The sequence below is a fragment of the Prionailurus bengalensis genome, chromosome D3 (assembly GCF_016509475.1).
Source record: "Prionailurus bengalensis isolate Pbe53 chromosome D3, Fcat_Pben_1.1_paternal_pri, whole genome shotgun sequence".
NCBI lineage: Eukaryota > Metazoa > Chordata > Mammalia > Carnivora > Felidae > Prionailurus > Prionailurus bengalensis.
In genome coordinates this window covers 93,738,346-93,756,534 of record NC_057356.1, presented here as the reverse complement: position 1 = coordinate 93,756,534, position 18,189 = coordinate 93,738,346, and the positions used below count along the sequence as shown (strand labels likewise).

Here is an 18,189-nt window from a genome sequence, read left to right as displayed (position 1 = left end):
AACGCTCGTCGACCGAGCCCAAGCCTGGTCCCGGTCACGCCGAGCGCCGCCTCCCGGCTACGTTGGCGCCTCTCGGTTCCAGTTGCCTGTCACACCACAGCTTGGTCGCAATCACGCGGGCGGACCGTGTCTGCAAACTCACACCCCGGATTCTCCACAGCCACCCGCCGTGACTGCTAAGCCCCGGCTGACTTCGGGTCAACCTAGTCCCACGACAGAGGAAGGAACAAAGAGCGGCCTACCGGCCGCAGGAGGGCGCTGCAGGGAGAGGGTGGGCCGGCAGGTTCTGGAAGGCGAGCAAGGCCACACTGCCCTCGCCTCCCCTGCGTAACGCCCACCACAAAACCTGCCTGGCCAACAACACGGGGCTTTGCCCAGAAGGCCGGCGTCTGCCCGAGGCCACACGGCGCCCAGCGGCGAGGGCTCAAGCCCCCGTGTGCCAGTGCCCCCATCTGCCTGTGTGACAAGCACGTTTACAGTCACAGCGGGGACAGTGCCGTGTCTGCGATGTGCCCGCAGCTGTGACGGGACTCCACACCTTGTCCCCCATTTCCATCACCTGCAACTGGGTGGACTTGCCACACGGCCCGGGACAAGGACAGTGCACGGCTGTCACCGCGTGTGCCACACAGACGTGCTCAGTAAGTGGTGTTCACCTTGTGGTTACCGACAAAGGTTCTGAGAAAGGTCGAGACCGAAAACTGTTTTAAATCCAAAACATGTTTCAAGCTCCACGTCTTCAAAACAGGAAGTGACGGCGGGAATCCCCTCCCGTGACCTCTGGTACAAAAAGGCCTTCGGAGGATGAAATGCAGAAGATTTTTTCAAGTTTATTTATTTCATGAGCAGGGGAGGGGAAAAGAGAGAGAACCCCAAGCAGGACCTACACCCTCAGTGCAGAGACCAAGGCGGGGCTCGAACACATGAACTGTGAGACCGTGACCTGAGCCGATGTCAGACGCTTAACCGACTGAGCCTCCAGGCACCTCTCACTAACGTGCTTTATGTACTTTTTTGTAATTCTTTTTAAAGCTCAGGAGCCCAGATTACTTATTTTTGCTTTCTAAATGTTTTTAAACGTTTGTATTTATTTTTGAGGGAGACACAGCATAAGCGGGGGAGGGGCAGAGAGACAGGGAGACCCGAGATCTGAATGAAGCAGGCTCCAGGCTCTGAGCCGTCAGCACAGAGCCCGATGCGGGGCTCGAGCTCACGAACCGTGAGATCATGACCTGAGCCCAAGTCAGCTACCCTACCTACGGTGCCACCCGGGAGCCCCATAATGCTCCATAACTTCTACGCTGTACCAGTGACTGCTTTTCCGGTGTTACACTGTTCGGTTTCGTTTTCCAAAACGATGCCGTGAACCATCTTACGTCGTCTCCTGTCTCAGACACGCAGCTGCTTCCCGAGAGGCAGTGTTGTGCGGAGCCTGCCCAGACGAGTGCCCAGCAGGTAACACTCCCACTCGCAGTGGAGAGAAGGCCCGACACGGTGTGCCCCTCACAGGTCAGGGGTCTTCACGTGGGGACAAGCCACGTCTCCACCGCACGAAGACGCCTACTCACGCACAGTGTGCCCATCCACCACTTCGGTCTTCCAGAATGTAAGAACTTACATCCGTATAGGCCTTATACGGGTTTTGTTTGAATTTATTTTTAATATACTTTTTGTTGCTACTCTAATTGGCGTTTTTGGAATTAAATGCCCCCATTGTTACTGGTATAGGAAATGCAGTTAAATTTTAAGGATGAATTTACAGGTGTACCTAAGGTGTCCCGTAATTCTAGACGCTCTCCTGACGGCTCCTTTGGGTTTCTTTCTGGGTAAACTGTCACGGAACCCCTGCTCTCGGGGAAAGCAGGCCTGTTCGCGCTGGAGGTCCCAGCGCACGCAGCTGTTCTCATCTGTCAGACCGCGGTTAGAGAGCAGGCTGTGGGCTGTGGAGGGCGGGTCCCTCCCACCGCCTGTGGACAGCTGAGGCCCTCGCCCACCTCAGCCCGCACCCGTCCCCTCCGTGTGTCTCCAGGACGCTGCTCTGGGGAGACGTCCCGGCATCTCCGCAGGGTCACTCTAGGAACCATTTTGAGTTTGGGTTTGCTTGGCTCCAGCTTCTCCATCAAAATAACTCCACCCGGTTTCCAGAAATCATTCACTTCTGTAAGGGCGCTTTTGCTTATTCGCCACAACCGTTACAGATTTGTTCTTAAAATCTTCTCCCGTCAGCTCCGCGAGGGTGGGAAGGAGGAATCTGAAGGCATCTTCCCAGGGTACCGTCTTGAGCCCAAGCTCCTCGTTATTTCTGATCTCACAACCCATGCATGAACTTACCGGCAAGTTCCTGGAGATGCTACCAAGACAAGCCCTCACGAAGACCGGACGTCAACGCCACCTGACAGCTGGATTTTGACCGAACCGCGGTAAGCGCCTCACCTCCTCGTGAAGGTGGACGACTGCGAAACACCCAGTCTTCTCGCTGGGAACCGCAACCCGTCTCTCCACTGGGTCACGTCTTCCTTCACGATTCTCTGGAAGGTCTGACCACCTTCGCACCCCTCACATTTACGCCCACGCTTGATGCTCCCTCGCACCGCCACGAGCGGGTTTTTACTCTTCGGTCTGCTTGACGCGCAGGGAGCCATTCTGTCATTCTGCCCTGTGACCTGCCACTTCACTGATTTTTAGCAGTTGGCTTCCTTGGTTCATTGTTTCATCTACAAATATTTGCTTATTCTTTTGGTGGTACGGCTGACTTCTGTGTCTTGTCTTACTGCAACGTCTAGGACACATGCTAAGTCACAACGTTAGTTTTTTTCTTTACTTTTCCTATGATGAAGCTTGTCCTCACATTTTGTTAAAAATAATGTTGAATTTTACTTGAGACATATTTTACCATGTGATAGAAGTATTCTCTTATTTTCAGTTCACCAAGAATTACTGGGAATTTAAGCCACGAATGGATCAATCAGGTAGGGACTTTAACCTGTCGATAGGACTTTTATTATCGTACTGGATTCAGTTCGTCTTTTATTGAATATGTTACGTATTGACAAGAATTCTTTGATGAAGAAAGTTAAAAGTGAAATAAAAAAATATAAAATCTGGGGCACAGACCTGATGGGGTAGTTTCTAGTAAGGCTCTTTAGGAGGGTTACTGTGAAAATACCAAAGCCATACACACATCGCCGTACCCTCCCAACAGCTCAAAAGTACCATCCTGTAATAAACAAGCAATTTTTCCTCTTACGTCCCCTCCACAGAGATGTCGTAAAGGCAGTTAAAACAAAGAAAGAACTGTAAGGCTGCAGAGAATTAAAAATATTCAGGCACGTCATTTAAATCTCTAAGGATTTAACATGTTGCTAATTCTGATGATATTCCAAGATGAAGATTAGTTGTGTGCCCGTGTTCAGGGCAAGGTCTGGAAAATTCTAAATGTGAATGAATTCAATACCCTGCTACACACACACACACGAGCATGTGCGCCCCTGAACATACACGGACACAAACGCCCCGTGCATACAGTAGACACACACCCTGTGAGCATACGTGGACACTCATGCTCTGTGCACGTATGTGGGCGCACACACCCATGCACATGTGAATACACACATTTTGAACATACATGGACACACACACGTGAACACACATGGACACACACACACCCCGTGCACACATGTGGACACACACGTGGACGGACACACACACACACATGGACACACACATGCCCCATGCACACATGTGGACACACACACACACACCCCGGGCACACACGTGGACACACAGGATCACTACGGACTGGATGCCAGCTCGGTACCTGTTTTGTCGGTCAGCAGGTACACCAGGCGTCCCAGCTCTTCTGGGATGGTGCTGGTGCGCACGACTGTGCCGGGGATGCTCTCGTCCTTCATGATCATCCACCCGTACGCGGCCTTGCCCATGTCCAAGTTCACGCGCAGACTGCCGAATAAAACCGACCAGAGTTGTCAGTGTGGTCCAAAGCCAGGCAACACCCTCACACTCATGTTTTCCACAGACATTTATTACCTTTGACCTTACGTGAACTAGGTTGGGGATACTGGATTTCAGCATTTAAAATAAACGAATTTGTTGACACTTAAGCCAACAAACGAACCTTTTCACGCCCCACAACGTGTTTGCAGGTGGCGGTCAAACGGGCTCCCGATCCTCGCCCTACAGCCGAGCGCGTGGAATCGGATGTCCGGGAAGAAGGCGGGTGGACGCACGCGCCCCACGCAGGCCCAGAGGAGAGATCTGTGTTTATGGGGCTCAGGCGGTGCCTCCCTGGGAGAGACTGTCAAAATGTGCTCGTGTGCTCATTTTAAAGAACAAACAGGAGGCTTCCCCGCTGGTGGTGACTCCCAGGCTGAACTCGCCCGGGAGGAGCGCTCGGCCCCGCACAGGGCCAGGCTTCCACGCCAGGGCTGCGACCTGAGGCCCGGGGCGGTGACAGAAGCAAGTACCGGGGACAGTGGCAACAGGCGGGATCAGAGTAGCCGGGGCCAGGCCACCAGGTGCAGCGCAGGGTCTCACAGTCAAGAGCCACGGAGGCCCCTGACTAGGCTTAGGCAGAGTCTGGAGTACATTTTAAAAATGGCGCCTCTTTGACCCAAGCTGCACTCGTCCACCTGCTGGCTTAAGTGAAGCACCCACTCTGCTCATACTTTTGTACCTAGCAGTTCTGGCCTCGCTTTGCTCTTGGTAACGATGAGACTTAAGATCATCAGATATGCGTCAAAGCCCATAAAAAAATCTGTGCCCAGTGTAACTGTGTCACAAAAACAGCAGACACGACACACCTCCACCATGTGGTGAGGCTGCTGACCCTCAATCATGCGACCCAAATGGCAATTCGTAACAATAAAAGCACACTTGGAAAACAATGTGAAGGAGTCAGAGTCAGCAAAGACAGCCTGTAGGCAAGTTAAAGAAAATTAAAATGATCATAATGAGTTATTTGTCCGTAACGCTCCCATCTCAAAACTCCTAAGACCTCTCACGGTCAGAAAGAAAAGTCATAATCGACAAATACACAGACCTTTGAAACCGGCCTCACGACCTCTTGGCTACTTACAATGCCGATACGGCAGGGAGACCCGCCGGTCAGGGAGGACAGACACCCCAGGACGGCACGGGGGGCAGAGCACGGCAGCCTCTTGGCCTCACAGACGGCCTCCTGTTAAGGTCTGGGGTGCAGACACCACTCTCTCTGTGGGGCTGGGGTGACCGCCCAGAGCGGCCGGCGAGGAGCTGGAGGAGCACTGGCGAGGGTCCCGGCGGCAGCCACTAAGAGCCACCGCCTGGAAAGGCTGAGGGGCACGGGGGCTGGAGGAGGGACACGCGGCATCTTGTGTGGACTTGTCTGTGAGCCGGGTATCGGCGATCAGACAGACCCTCTGAACGCGGACAGTCAAGTGAGAGGCTCAGCGGGCCAGCGAGCGGGCAGGGGCAGGCAGGGGGCCAGGCCACTGATGACCAGGGTGCAGGGGGTGTAGGGGGCGGTGTGGGTCCCTGTGGAGCTCAGCACGGTGGGCTCGGCAGGCCCAGAGGCCAACGCGGTGCAGGAGCACGACCTTCTTCTCTTGTGTACCGGGGTCAAATTATTTTGGAAAACGTCAGCCTGCCTCAACTACCACAGGGCAAATGGGTACTTTCCCGGAGTTCACAGGGTGCTGCTGGGCTTGGGGCTGAGTGGAGACCAAAGGGGCACCTTCTGGGTTCTTCCACGGGGTCCTCTCGACATCACGAACGGCCACGATTTAACAAAACAACTGCTGTCGTCACAGAGCCCTAAGAACCTGCTGTTTCATGAGCCAGTGTGACACAAGGTGGCGGGAACGGGCCCGGCCAGGGCGTCAGGAAGGGTCGCGCTCGAGCACAGGCTAACTGGGAAGCATGGCCGTCTCACCAGCCCACCTTCCTGACCAAACCCCCCTACTGTAGACCTTCCTTCCTCTACACAATGTCTGAGGAGGCGACCCGAGCCCCGGGTAAAGGTGAGGTGTATTTTCCTAAAATACGCAATGCGATTCGATGTCCTTGAGGCCCCACCTGCCTGGCGCATCTCAGCTGGCACGCTGGGCCCGGCGCCTGCGGCTGCTCAGGGGACAATCCACCTGGACCAGCTCACGTGCACTCCTGCCTGACCGGGGCTTAGTCTTAGATCTTAATCTGAGCAAAAGAAAAGTCATTTTATTTTATTTTTTTTAATGTTTTTTAACGTTTATTTCTTTTTGAGACAGAGAGAGACAGAGCATGAACGGGGGAGGGTCAGAGAGAGGGAGACACAGAATCCGAAACAGGCTCCAGGCTCCGAGCCGTCAGCACAGAGCCCGACGCGGGGCTCGAACTCACGGACCGCGAGATCATGACCTGAGCCGAAGTCGGCTGCTCAACCGACTGAGCCACCCAGGCGCCCCAGAAAAGTCATTTTAATGAGAAGTTTTAATCAAAAGTCATCAAACCCCTTTCCTGTAGATTGTCACCTAAAGGAAACGGACAGATGTGGTTTTATCTGAATCTCCCGCAACGTTCTTCATCTTGTGACATCTTTACACTCTGTGACATACTGAGGGTGGCCGGGGATGTTCAAGCCTCACTGGCTGAATTCACCCAATGCCACGCAGTGACGGTGCCGCTCGGGCCTCCGTCAGGACCTGGACCTCTTCCCAGGCTTCAGACGACTGTATCTGTTGCCGATCGAGCATCCAGCCTTCGCCTTTCCACAAAAGCCTTTAAGCGCAGGCATACGACACACCGTCCTCTCCCTGCGCCACAACACACAGCAAGTTTACGGTTTCTCCATGAGGAAGCCATTTCTCCACACGAGTGAACAGCAGGACAGAGCTGGCGAGTGACCCTGGGTTCCTTTTTCCTTTCGCTTCCCGTATGTCAGTAATCACCTCCTGCCCACTGCACGGCCCAAGTCCTCCTGCACCTGCTTTCCATGTTCCGCCCGGAAGACGCGTGGGTACCTGAACTGTACAGGTTTAAGGCGACGTGTGACTTGTACTGATTCTTAATTTTCAAGTTTCCATCATCTTGGACAAACGACAACTTGAGTCCTCCGAGCCTCGGTAACGGTACCTGTAAAAGGCCACGTATGTGCAAGACGGCTGTGGGAACTGCACTAACACGTAAAAACAGGTGAGTTGCATCACTGGAGCAGACGACCACCGGTCTCAACAGCCAGACAAGGTCTGATAGGAGAGACGGGCCCTGGGCCAAAACGGAACGGACAGGGGTGTACAGGAGGCCCTACCCCAGCAGCGAAGGCAGGACGCGAGCTCGGAGGGCCCGGGCAGGACTTTAGGTGGAACAAAGGCGGAGAGCCACCCGAGTGCCCTGAGAACCTGCCTGCACTGCACCCACGGCCGTGTGCACAAGGATAAACGAAGTGTGGCCTTGGGTCCTAAGAACAGAAAATCTGGAAAGGCATGAAAGTAGCTTAAATTGGTACAGCAAAATTCCGAATCGCATTACGTTTCCGAGCGGGCGTGGGAGATTTGAAATAACGTGGTGTTTTGGGAAAAATAAAGGGGAGTGTCAGTGTTCCAGACGAGCTGAACCCAAGAAATCCTGAAGCCACCAGGAGAGTCCAAAGCTGTGCACAGGGCGGCAGGTGGCGCGCCAGGGCCCGGGGCTCCACGGGGGGCTCTGAGAATACACCACTGCTCCGAGCCACACTTAGGGAGAGGGGGGCAGACTCCGGAGGGCCTTCCACTCAGAGTGATGTCAGCCAACCTCCCGAGCATCCACAACAAGCAAATGCTGGTCACGGGATCAGATATGGGGTGAAGGACACCAAAGCAATCCAGGCCTTCCCCAACATTCAGAATGGTTTCAGCCTTTACCGGGGAGCCACGTGAAACACTGCATGTGCTATGCAGCAGCCAGTGCTAAGGGGTGTGTGTGAGTGGGTGTGTGTGTGTGCGTGTGTGCGCACGCACACGCACACGCATGCCCGCAGAAGTCATCCTGTATGGCAGCAGTATAAATATATTTGTGCAGGAGTGAGGCCAAATCTTTTGTGTCAACGTGTCAAAGGGATAAACCTTCCTATTAAAGGACTAACACTTCCTTTAGTTCATAAATGAATAAAAGTACTAAGTATATGCAATTTGATGCACCTTCAAATAAAATGTCTCCAACAGCCTAAGAACGAAGGAGCAGCGAAGGTACCCGTGACAAGCCACCCAAACCAGGCAGGTAGTGCTTGGGTCAAAACGTCAGTAAGCAAGCTCACCAGGAGAAAGGGACCAGATGAAAAGGTGGAAGGCTTGGGGCTGGAAAAGCTCAGCTCGGCTCTCTACACAAAGGGGACAGTGACCACAGCGAAGCCAGGCCAGAGGAGAGGAGGAGGGGTCCCGCAGCACCCACTCCACGGGGGCCTTGCACGCACAGCGGACACGCAAGGCTGCGGCACAAGAGACCCACCCTGGCCTCCGAGGGCAGGCAAGGGCGCCGGGCCTCACGGACTCACGCTACATACAAGACGAGTGGTGGGTTCAGGGGAGACGCACTCCGGAACCGGCCGAAATAAAGTATCTGCTTTTTCCTTGTGTAATTTAGTGAGCAGAACACGGGCTTCAGGCCTCTGACGCCGTCTGTGTAACCAGGTGAGGAAGGTCTGGCAGAGAATGACACTTAACCAGAAGAAAGCAGAGTCGACAGACGGGGAGAAGAGTCCCAGGGGGCGCTGGCCTTCCCGTTCGAGCCACACCCAATGAACGGGCTGCGTGGCTGACCTTCCCTGCACCCGTGTGATAAATTAACCAATGCTCCCTTAGATTTATACTTAACTTAAAAATTGCATGTACCGATCTATCACGAAAAAGTGCCGCAATTAAAAAGGCAAATGAGAAGGGTGCCTGGGTGGCTCACTCGGTCAAGTGAATGACTCTTGATTTTGGCACAGGCCATTATCTTGCGGTTCGTGAGTTTGAGCCCCGCGTCGGGCTCCACGCTGACAATGCAGAGCCTGCCTGGGACTTTCTCTGTCTCTCTGTCTCTCTCCCCCTCTCCTGCTCATGTGCACGTGCATGCTCTCTCTCTCTCCCTCTCTCTCAAAATAAATAAATAAATAAATGACTTTTTAAAATTAAAAAAAAAAAAAGACAAATGAGATAACTATATTGGCCAATATAAAGAGCTACCTATTATGATGTTAAAAGCCAACAGAAACGGATACACGAAGAATGGGGCAAGACTCAGAAGGACAAAGGCACGAAGAGTGAATTCACGCCACTGAGGCATTATTTTAAATAAAACTTTATCCCATGAGGAAGCAGACGGGAAAAGGCGACAGGTTAAGAACCCTCCGGAGGCCACAGCAGCGGGAGCCTCAGGGCACGAATGCAAGCTCGTCGCCCCCATTCCAGAGCCCGAGACCTCCACCTCCCAGAATACACTAACTCTCATGGACCAAAGGTGGGGACAGTGTTTTGCTTTTTGATAACTCTAACTTCGACGTCGTTTTTAAGACTCACAAGAAGTAGCAAACCAGGAGGGTTCCCGGGTGCTTCCCCAGTGACATGTCACACCGCCATAGCACACCCCCCAGGCAGAGTTGGGGTTACAATACGAGTAAGTCAGATGAAGACTTCACTCGGGCTTTGTCAGTTTTCACACGCGCTCTCTGCTTTCTGTGTCCCAAGGACAGACTCATGTCACACCCCATCCACCATCGGGGTCAAACGGTTCCATGCAGCTCGCACGCTCCTCAGCTAAGCCCCCACCTGCCCCCGACTTGCCCCCTGGCAACCGTTGAATTGTCCATCGTAATTTTGTAACTTCAAAAATGTCCTATAAATGCCCCAGTGGTTGTCTGTATCAATACTTTGTTCCTTTTTATTGACGGACAGTCTTCACTGAATGGACATACCAGAGTTTATCCGGGTGACACTGTCTTAACAGCTTGCATTTCCCAGGTTCACTATGATAGAGCTGTACTTTGTGTTTAAAAGAAAGTTTGCTACATTCTCAGGAATAAAGTTGATCACACTTAGGACCTGGAAGTTTTACCCTTGGAAAGTACTGCCATGGAAGTTAATCAGAAATTTTCAAATTTGTCTTTTTTTTCTTTAATGTTTTACTTCATATTTTTTGAGAGAGAGAGCGAGTGAGTGAGTAAGCGCTAGCAGGGGAGGGGCAGAGAGAGAGGGAGACACAGAATCCAAAGCAGGCTCCGGGCTCTGAGCCGTCAGCACAGAGGCCGATGCGGGGCTCGAACCCATGAACCGTGCGAGTCGCGACCCGAGCCAAAGTCAGATGCTCAATCGACTGAACCACCAGGCGCCCCCAGCTTTCTTTACATAAAAACCGCAAGGGAGTTCTGTGATCTCGGGTAATGGCTGGCTATCCTACTTGAACCAATGTTCCCACTGAAAACAGTAAGAAATACCATGTAAAATATTTTTTTTAAGTTTCTGGAAAGAAAGAGAAAGAGCACACTAGACAGTAAGGGGCTTCCGGGCTGGGCCCTGACCAGGTACCGCACAGGTGAAGTGACCACAGGACCGACCCCCTCTGCCCTGAGACCGCCAGCCCCCGATGGTCTGAGCTTTCTTGTCAGCAGCCTTCCGGTGCGGGGAGCAGACACAAAGGCCAGGACCAAGGCAGGGGGAGGTCCCACAAGAGGCCCCTCTTTCCAGGATAAGAGGCCAAGAGGGGCTCCGCCCCACACTAAGAGGGGACTGGGGAGCCGTGTGCCCACACGTGGAGAAGGAGCCAGGCTCCCACAACTCAGGGACTGTGAAGTGAATCTCACGTTCGGAGGAAGATGTTCCGTGACAGGAGGCACCTCCATGTATCAGCAGAGGCAGGGTATATGCTTCAAGAAGACAGCTTCCGTTTTTTATCTCAAATCACTCCTATAATTAGCTTCTCAAATACAATCACCAAACAAACCCACAAAACACCCCAGACATAAACTGAAACCGAAGCACGCAACAACAAACGCCACACAGCACTCAGTGAAACCACGTGCAAGAGCCAGAAGGAAAAAGTGAGAGAGAAAGACCGACAGGAACAGCAAGCAGCCTGTGACCGACGCAGACTGAGAAACAGGACCCAGGAACCAAACTAGAGTGATCACCTGCGTGGAAAACGCAAATATAAAAACGAGTAAGCAGTGTGATAAAGACACCGAACAGAATTTTCGGAACTAAAAGGTGTCAATAACCGAAATTAGGAACGCGAATGGTCTGACGGCCAAGGCTGAGATCGCGACTTGGAAGACGGGTCGCTGGAACGAGGCAGAACGGGGAATGGAGACAGAAGGTGGAAAAGAAGAAAAAGAGAAGACCAACGAAGAGCATGGGGAGGACACCTGACACAGCTCGCATTCACGTCCCCAAAGGAGAGGACACAGCAGGACCAAACCCAGAGTTTTCTGGCATAAAGGAAAGGGCCCATCCACACACTCGAGAAATGCACCGAATCCTAAGCATTCTACGAAGAGAAGCTTCAGTCTGGACACAGGGTGGCTGAGCACAGAGCAGGAGGGAGCAGGTGTGACAGCGGCCGCAGGCAGAGGGCACCGAGGAGCACAGGCCCTGGGGACCCCGCTAGCCGCAGCCAGAAGGCAGCCGGGAACGCAGGAGAAACGGTTTCTAAGGAAAGCCAAGCAGAAACCTAGCACATTCCCAACAAAGCCATACTGGACAAAAGAATAAATTTTTGACACAAGGAAAATTATTCTCCATGGAAGGCCTCAGGGTAAGAAATGAACACGGATGTACACCAAAATATACGGGGAATGTACAAAACAACAGTATCCTTGAGGCCTAAGAATGAACGAAATTAAAATAAATGGCGAAAACGGCACAAGGTCAAAAGGGTGAGGGGAGGTAAACATGGGCTAAGGTGACAGGTAAAGGAAACAGCTGCCTTTGGACTTTGACAGATTAAGAAAAACATTCTCTGTTTACAGGGTAATGACTAGAAGCACAAAAATAGCTTAAACCTTCCCAACTCATTAGCAGAGAAGTGCAATTATAAAAATTACAAGGAAAATGGTAAGCAAGGAGGAAGATCTACGACAGGTAAGGCACACTAAAAAACCAAGATAAGATGACAAATTTAAATCAGAACTGGAACAGAATTACAATAACCGTGTGGGCACTCAACAGTCAAAATTTGTCAGAGAAGATAAAATTTCAAACCCAAGAGACACACATACACACAGAGAAGGGAAGTGCTCAACGGAGCCAGCCAGGCCGAGCGCACTTGACTAGCAGGCACGGTGCTGTTAACGTAAGACAAACTAGAATTTAACACAGGAAGCTTGAGCAGAGATCAAGCAAGTCACGTTATAATGAGAAAATACGTAATTCAGCAGAAATACGTAACAATTTATATTTGTATATATCTGACACCAAAGCCACAAAGTATATGATGGCCGCAAGAGAATTCCAGGGAAAACAGATTCCCAAGACTAATGGAAGAGCTCCACACAACTCTTAGCAAGTGTTAGAGAAGGCAGAGAAAAGCCAGTAGGGGTGTGGAGACACTGACAACAAGCCTCACAGATGCGCTTACACACTGTGCCAGCAATCCAGAATCCAGGTTCTCTGCGAGGGCGGGCAGGTGTTCATGGAAATCAACGAGACACTTGGCCCTGCACCTCAACTCTGCAAATGTCACACATCTGAGATAACAGAAGATACGTTCTCTAACGACAACACAAACTAAATACAGATGCAGACAATAATCAGAAAATTCAAACATGCTGGTAAATTAAGAAATGACTCTGTAATAACCATGGGTCAAAGAAGAAATCAGTGGAAATTAAAAAATATTCTGTATCTGAAAATAACAAAAATATTACGTATGAAAACGTATGGGAATCAGCCAAAGCAGTATCTCTGTGAACATTTATAGCCTCAATGACATACATTCAAAAAGGGGGGAGGGGGAGCTGAAAACTAGTAAATTAAGCATCTATATCAAGAATAATAATACAAACCACAGAAGGCAGAAGGAAAGAAGGTAACATTAATAAGTTAGAGAAATACTATATGTCACAGAGAATCAAGCCTAGAGAGAAGCCTCGTCCAAAAGACTCCTAAAGCTGATACACCCACTGAAAGACCGATCAAGAAAAACAGAAAAGAGAAACAAGTATCACAAATGAAGAATAAATACCACAGATCCCATCCATTTGAAATAACAGGAAAATATTATGGACAAGTTTTAGGAATAAATTTGAATACAGGTACAGGTGACACATTTCCTGAAAACCATAACTGCAAAACTGAAGAAGAAATTAAAAACTTGAAATCAATTTTAACCTTAAAGTTAATTATTTAGACTGTAACTATTCAATAAATATATTTAAAACTATTAAAGAAATCAAGTCTGTCAAACATCTTTTTTGCAGTAAAAAGTTCAGGCCTCCCTGACGTGTAAATGCCCAAGGAATAAATAAGTATCATTTTAGAGAAAATATTTTAGAGACAAGAAGAGGAAAGAAAACTTGGCCATGTATTTTGTGAGACCGGCACAGCCTGGACACCGAACACCAGAAAAATGATATGAGAAAACCAGTAACAGCATCGTCACTCATGGGAATCAACTCAAAAACTTCACAAAAATACAAACAATGGAATCTGGTAACACACAAAAGAATATTATACCACGATTAAGATGCATCTTTTACCGGAAGAACATAAGGTAGGTATCATATTAGAAAGTCAATCAGTATAATTTTTCATATTAAAATATTACAGAAAAACTTAAAAATAAAAAATCCCCTCAACAGATTTAGTAGCAGTATTACAAAAACGATATTCACAATCTTATTTTTTAAAATGTTTTTCTTTTTAATGTTTATTTATTTTTGAGAGAGAGACAGAGAGACAGAGCATGAGAGGCGGAGGGGCAGACAGAGAAGGAGTCACAGAACCCGAAACAGGCTCCAGGCTCTGAGCGGTCAGCACAGAGCCTGATGCGGGGCTCGAACTCACGGACTGTGAGATCATGACCTGGGCTAAGTCGGACGCTTAACCTCCTGAGCCACCCAGGTGCCCCCACAATTTTATTTAAAATTTTTTTTTTAATGATTATTATTTTTCAGAGAGAGAGCATGCGTGTGAGCAGGGGAGGGACAGAGAGAGAGGGAGACACAGAATCCGAAGCAGGCTCCAGGCTCCGAACTGACAGCACAGAGCCCGACGCAGGGCTTGAACTCACAAACCATGAGATCATGACCTAGGCCAAAGGTGAATGCTCAACCAACTGAGCCACCCAAAAGCCTATATATTCATAATTTTATAACAATTTTTAGCATAATAGGAATAGGAAAAACTTTCTTAGTATAAAATGGGCCCTCTGTAAAACATAGTATGCTTAATGATGAAATCTGAACGTTCCGCCCTTCACATCAGAGACAAAAACAACGTCTGTTCTCAGCACTCCCGCGTAACGAGATACCAGGAATCGGACACAGTGACAGGGAAAAGAAGCAAATGTGCAAGGGATCCAAAGAAACAAAGCTCAAAGCTCTCGTTATTTGCTGCCAATACACTTACCTACAGAGAAAATTCAAGAGACTCCAGATTAATAATTAAAACCAATAAGGTTTTACCAAACTTGATGGGTTCAATCATTTTATAAAAGTCAATTTTATTTCTCCAAACCAGTTACAGATACATAAGAAACAGCACTTTCAAAAACCACAGTATTTACAACAGCAAAAAATATCAAGCATCTAAGAACAGCTCTAACAAAAGTTATGCAGGATTTCTGTGAAGACATTTTTTAGACTTCAACGTACTGGAGAAGACCTAAAAAACAGATAGGCCAGATTTATGGTTTGGAAAATTTAACACTGAACGCAAACGGCCAATGTGGGCAAAGGCACTCTGAAAGGACACAAGGAGGGCCCTGGTCTCTGAAATACTGGCTTATTACAAAGCCAGTATTTAGACAGTTTGTTAGGTGGTCAGGAATAGACATGCCCACCAAGGGAACAGAACAGAAGACCCCAAACCGGCCAGGCCTGTCTGAGCACCCGGTGTAGGACAGAGGTGCCCTGGCTCACTGGGGGACAGTCTCTTCCACAAGGGGCACTGAGCCCACTGGGATGGAAAACAATTCTACGTGAAAACCCTATTTGGCACTCAGAGAACCTGCCGCTTCCCGTGGTCATGGCCAACCCTGTTAACCTTTCAGAAGTTAGCACTGGAGGACAGCGCCATCGTCCAATGTACAGAAGCGCTTCCTGAACAACCTGCCCAGGGTAATAACCAACAGCAAAAAAGATTTCTCAATTTGGCTACGTAAAACTTACAGGTTTTCTTCCCCCGATGATTTCACTGCCAGGTGAGTAAAACTTCCAGCTACGGACCAAAAAAGATTATCAGCAAACCAGAACTGGCGAGAATGCCTGGAACACAGGCACAACCACGCAGGCCCCGACTCTGTCCTGTTACAAGGACGGGGAATGATCTTCTGAGACTGGACGTCCTACCCTCTGGCCCGCGGTGCCAGGACTCCACACGGCCCAGGCCTGTGGCCTCGTGACTCTTCCTTTTTCCTGAAGGGCAGCACATGCTTGTGGCCGGGGGCTCCACCAGCCCATCTCCTTCCTGCAGGATTTCGGGAGTCAACAGGCTGCTCTCATTTCGTTCCATGTCTGTTCCTTCCAGTGCAAGCTGACGGCATTTCCGCTGATGAGAGGTTCTCAAAACCTTTGTGGGTCTCCTGTGTGTGTCACGGGGGGACCACGCCACTAGACAAGAGGCTCCCGCACAGACCTTTCCTGGATCACCCCGTCCACTCCAGGCTCTTGCTGAGATGGCTGAGTGGGTCCATGAGTCACATACGTAACCTCTTCGGCAAAAAGCTGTACAGCCACATCCTGGGCCTTCTTTCCTGTATCTGCTTTCCAAACCTTGAATTTTCTCACATTAGCCTCTTTTGCAGTCTGGACACGCTGCAAATCTCCCCAACCATCGAGTGCTTTCCTAGGTTGGAAACACCCTTTTGCCCAGGCATCCCCCAAGCATGCTAAATGGAAAAGGAGGCCCCACTGAGACGTTAAGCAAGTTAATTTCTAAGTTCTGAAGCAAACTTTGTACCTGTGCCAGCGGACGTTTTGAAACTGCGTTCTCACCGTGTGCAGCGAGCAGGGGTCTGAGCAGGGCACTGGGCGCTCGCTCCCCCAGGCAGCCGCGGGCAGAACGGGAGCGGGGGCATCCACGGGCCACGGGAAGGGAGAGGAAAAGTCTGCCTCCCAAGCCAGGCACACCCCGCCAAGCGCAGGACTTCGGACAGATGGTTCCTACGTGTTCCGCCGCGGGAACATTCTCACTGTCAGGTGCGGCTTTACCTCTGCTGCCCACGCGCGCCTCCCGCGACTCAGCCCCGATTGCACAGTCTTCCGGACCACCAGCTAGAAGGGGACACGGCGCTCTGAAGCGTGCGGACCGCAGACTGGCTGAACACACCAGCTCCTGCACATGCCTGACGGGCGGCCACACACGTGCCTGACGGAACAGCTGGAGCAAGCTCCGAGCAGCACAATCAGGGAACATACATCCGTTCCAGTTCCGGGAGTTAAATCCCGCAACACTGTCCTTGAAAGACTAAGTAAGTGCTATCAGGTGATTCAAAACTATTTTGTCCCGTAAAGAACAATCTCTGTGAGACAGCCTAACTTTGTGAAATGTGTAAAAAGCATCTGAAGAAAACAAACCAGAAACAGACTCACAGAGACAGAGGACGGTTGGTGGCCGCAGGGAAGGGGGTGCGGAAGAGTGACAGAGATGAAGGGCACTGGCAGGAACAAACCTCCAGTTATAAAACAAACACGGCACAGGGAACGTAGCCGACGATGCCGTAAGGACTCCGAACGGCAACGGCCTTCTTGCGGGGAGCATTTTCTAAGGCACACACTTGGCCAGTCACTATGCTGTGCGCCTGAAACTAATGTAACATTGTGTGTCAGCTACACTTCTGTTACAAAAATGTGTTAGGTCAGGCCGTCTCGGTGGCTCAGTGGGTTAAGCGTCCAACTTGATTTTGGCTCAGGTCATGATCTCCTGGTTCGTGAGCTGGAGCCCTGCCTTGGGCTCGGTGCTGACAACATGGAGCCTGCTTGGGATTCCCGCTCTCTCTCTCTCTCTCTCTCTCTCTCTCTCTCTGCCCCTCCTCCACTCATGTGCGTGCACTCGATAAATAAAAATTAAAATAAAAGAAATTTAAAAAAATAAATAAATAAAAACTTTTTAGAAACGTGTTAGGTCAACAGAGGAAAAAGCACTTTACTTTCGAAAACTGTGCACTTTTCAACATAAAAAAAATTTTTGATCTATCCTTTATTAAATTGAAAACCATACTTAGTAAATACTAAAATATATTATTATCCCTATTTTATGGGAACTTTGCAAAAGGAAAATAAACTTGGCTGAATCAAATGTAAACAGGAATTCCCTAAATCAGTGTCCTGGACGTACAAATAAAAGTGCATAAAAGTGTTATAAACAAATACGTTAAAAATGCTCACAATATATTCTATTTCGTAACTATAATTCATTTTTCCTGCGACTTTGGTAAAAGTTAAAACGCCAAGTTTCTTTGTAGTGTAATTATACTGAAGAAAGAAAAAAACATTTTGCTATGATAAAAACATGCACAGTGCTGAGGGGATCGCAGCACTCCCAAAGAGAAGCGTCCCAGAACAGAGCACAGGGTCCCCGGCAGGCCGGGTGCCGCGCGGCAGAAGCAATCTCCACGTACGTCATACTCACATCTTAGAACCGACAGAAGCAACACAGAGACATGATTATTAGCGAAAGCAAATAAACGCACAGAATGAAAAACACGGGAACTGCTGAGAAAAGACGCGTTTGCTCAGTGGAGAGGCGAGGACGAGGCAGCCGAAGGAGGGAGGCAGGGGACTGCGCCAGGCGGCTGACACGTGCGGGCCTGTCACGGCGCACCCAGCCTGAGCGGGTGGGGGGGGGGGGGGGCTCCTGCCGGGCAGCGGGGTTCACACCAGACGGCGGGGCTCCTGCCAGCCACGGGGCTCGCACAGGGCTGGGGGCTCCCGCTGGGGAGTGGGGCCCCCAAGCTCGGACCCTCCAGCGCTGAGTGCTCCCGGTGCCCAGTGGGCTGTGTGATGTGCTCGGCACGCGGGGCCTTGCTTCCCACGGGGACTTGCAG

General features: G+C 50.3%; 1 protein-coding gene across 5 annotated transcripts in view; it reads right to left on the bottom strand.

Moving 5' to 3' along the window:
* ATP9B (ATPase phospholipid transporting 9B (putative)) overlaps window positions 1–18,189 on the bottom strand; it is a 252,267-nt gene that overhangs the window by 64,487 nt on the left and 169,591 nt on the right. For all 5 annotated transcript variants that reach the window (XM_043559118.1, XM_043559122.1, XM_043559119.1 and 2 more), the window contains one exon: window positions 3,818–3,960. In XM_043559118.1, the coding sequence (XP_043415053.1) occupies window positions 3,818–3,960 (143 nt within the window). The remainder of the gene's footprint in view (window positions 1–3,817; window positions 3,961–18,189) is intronic.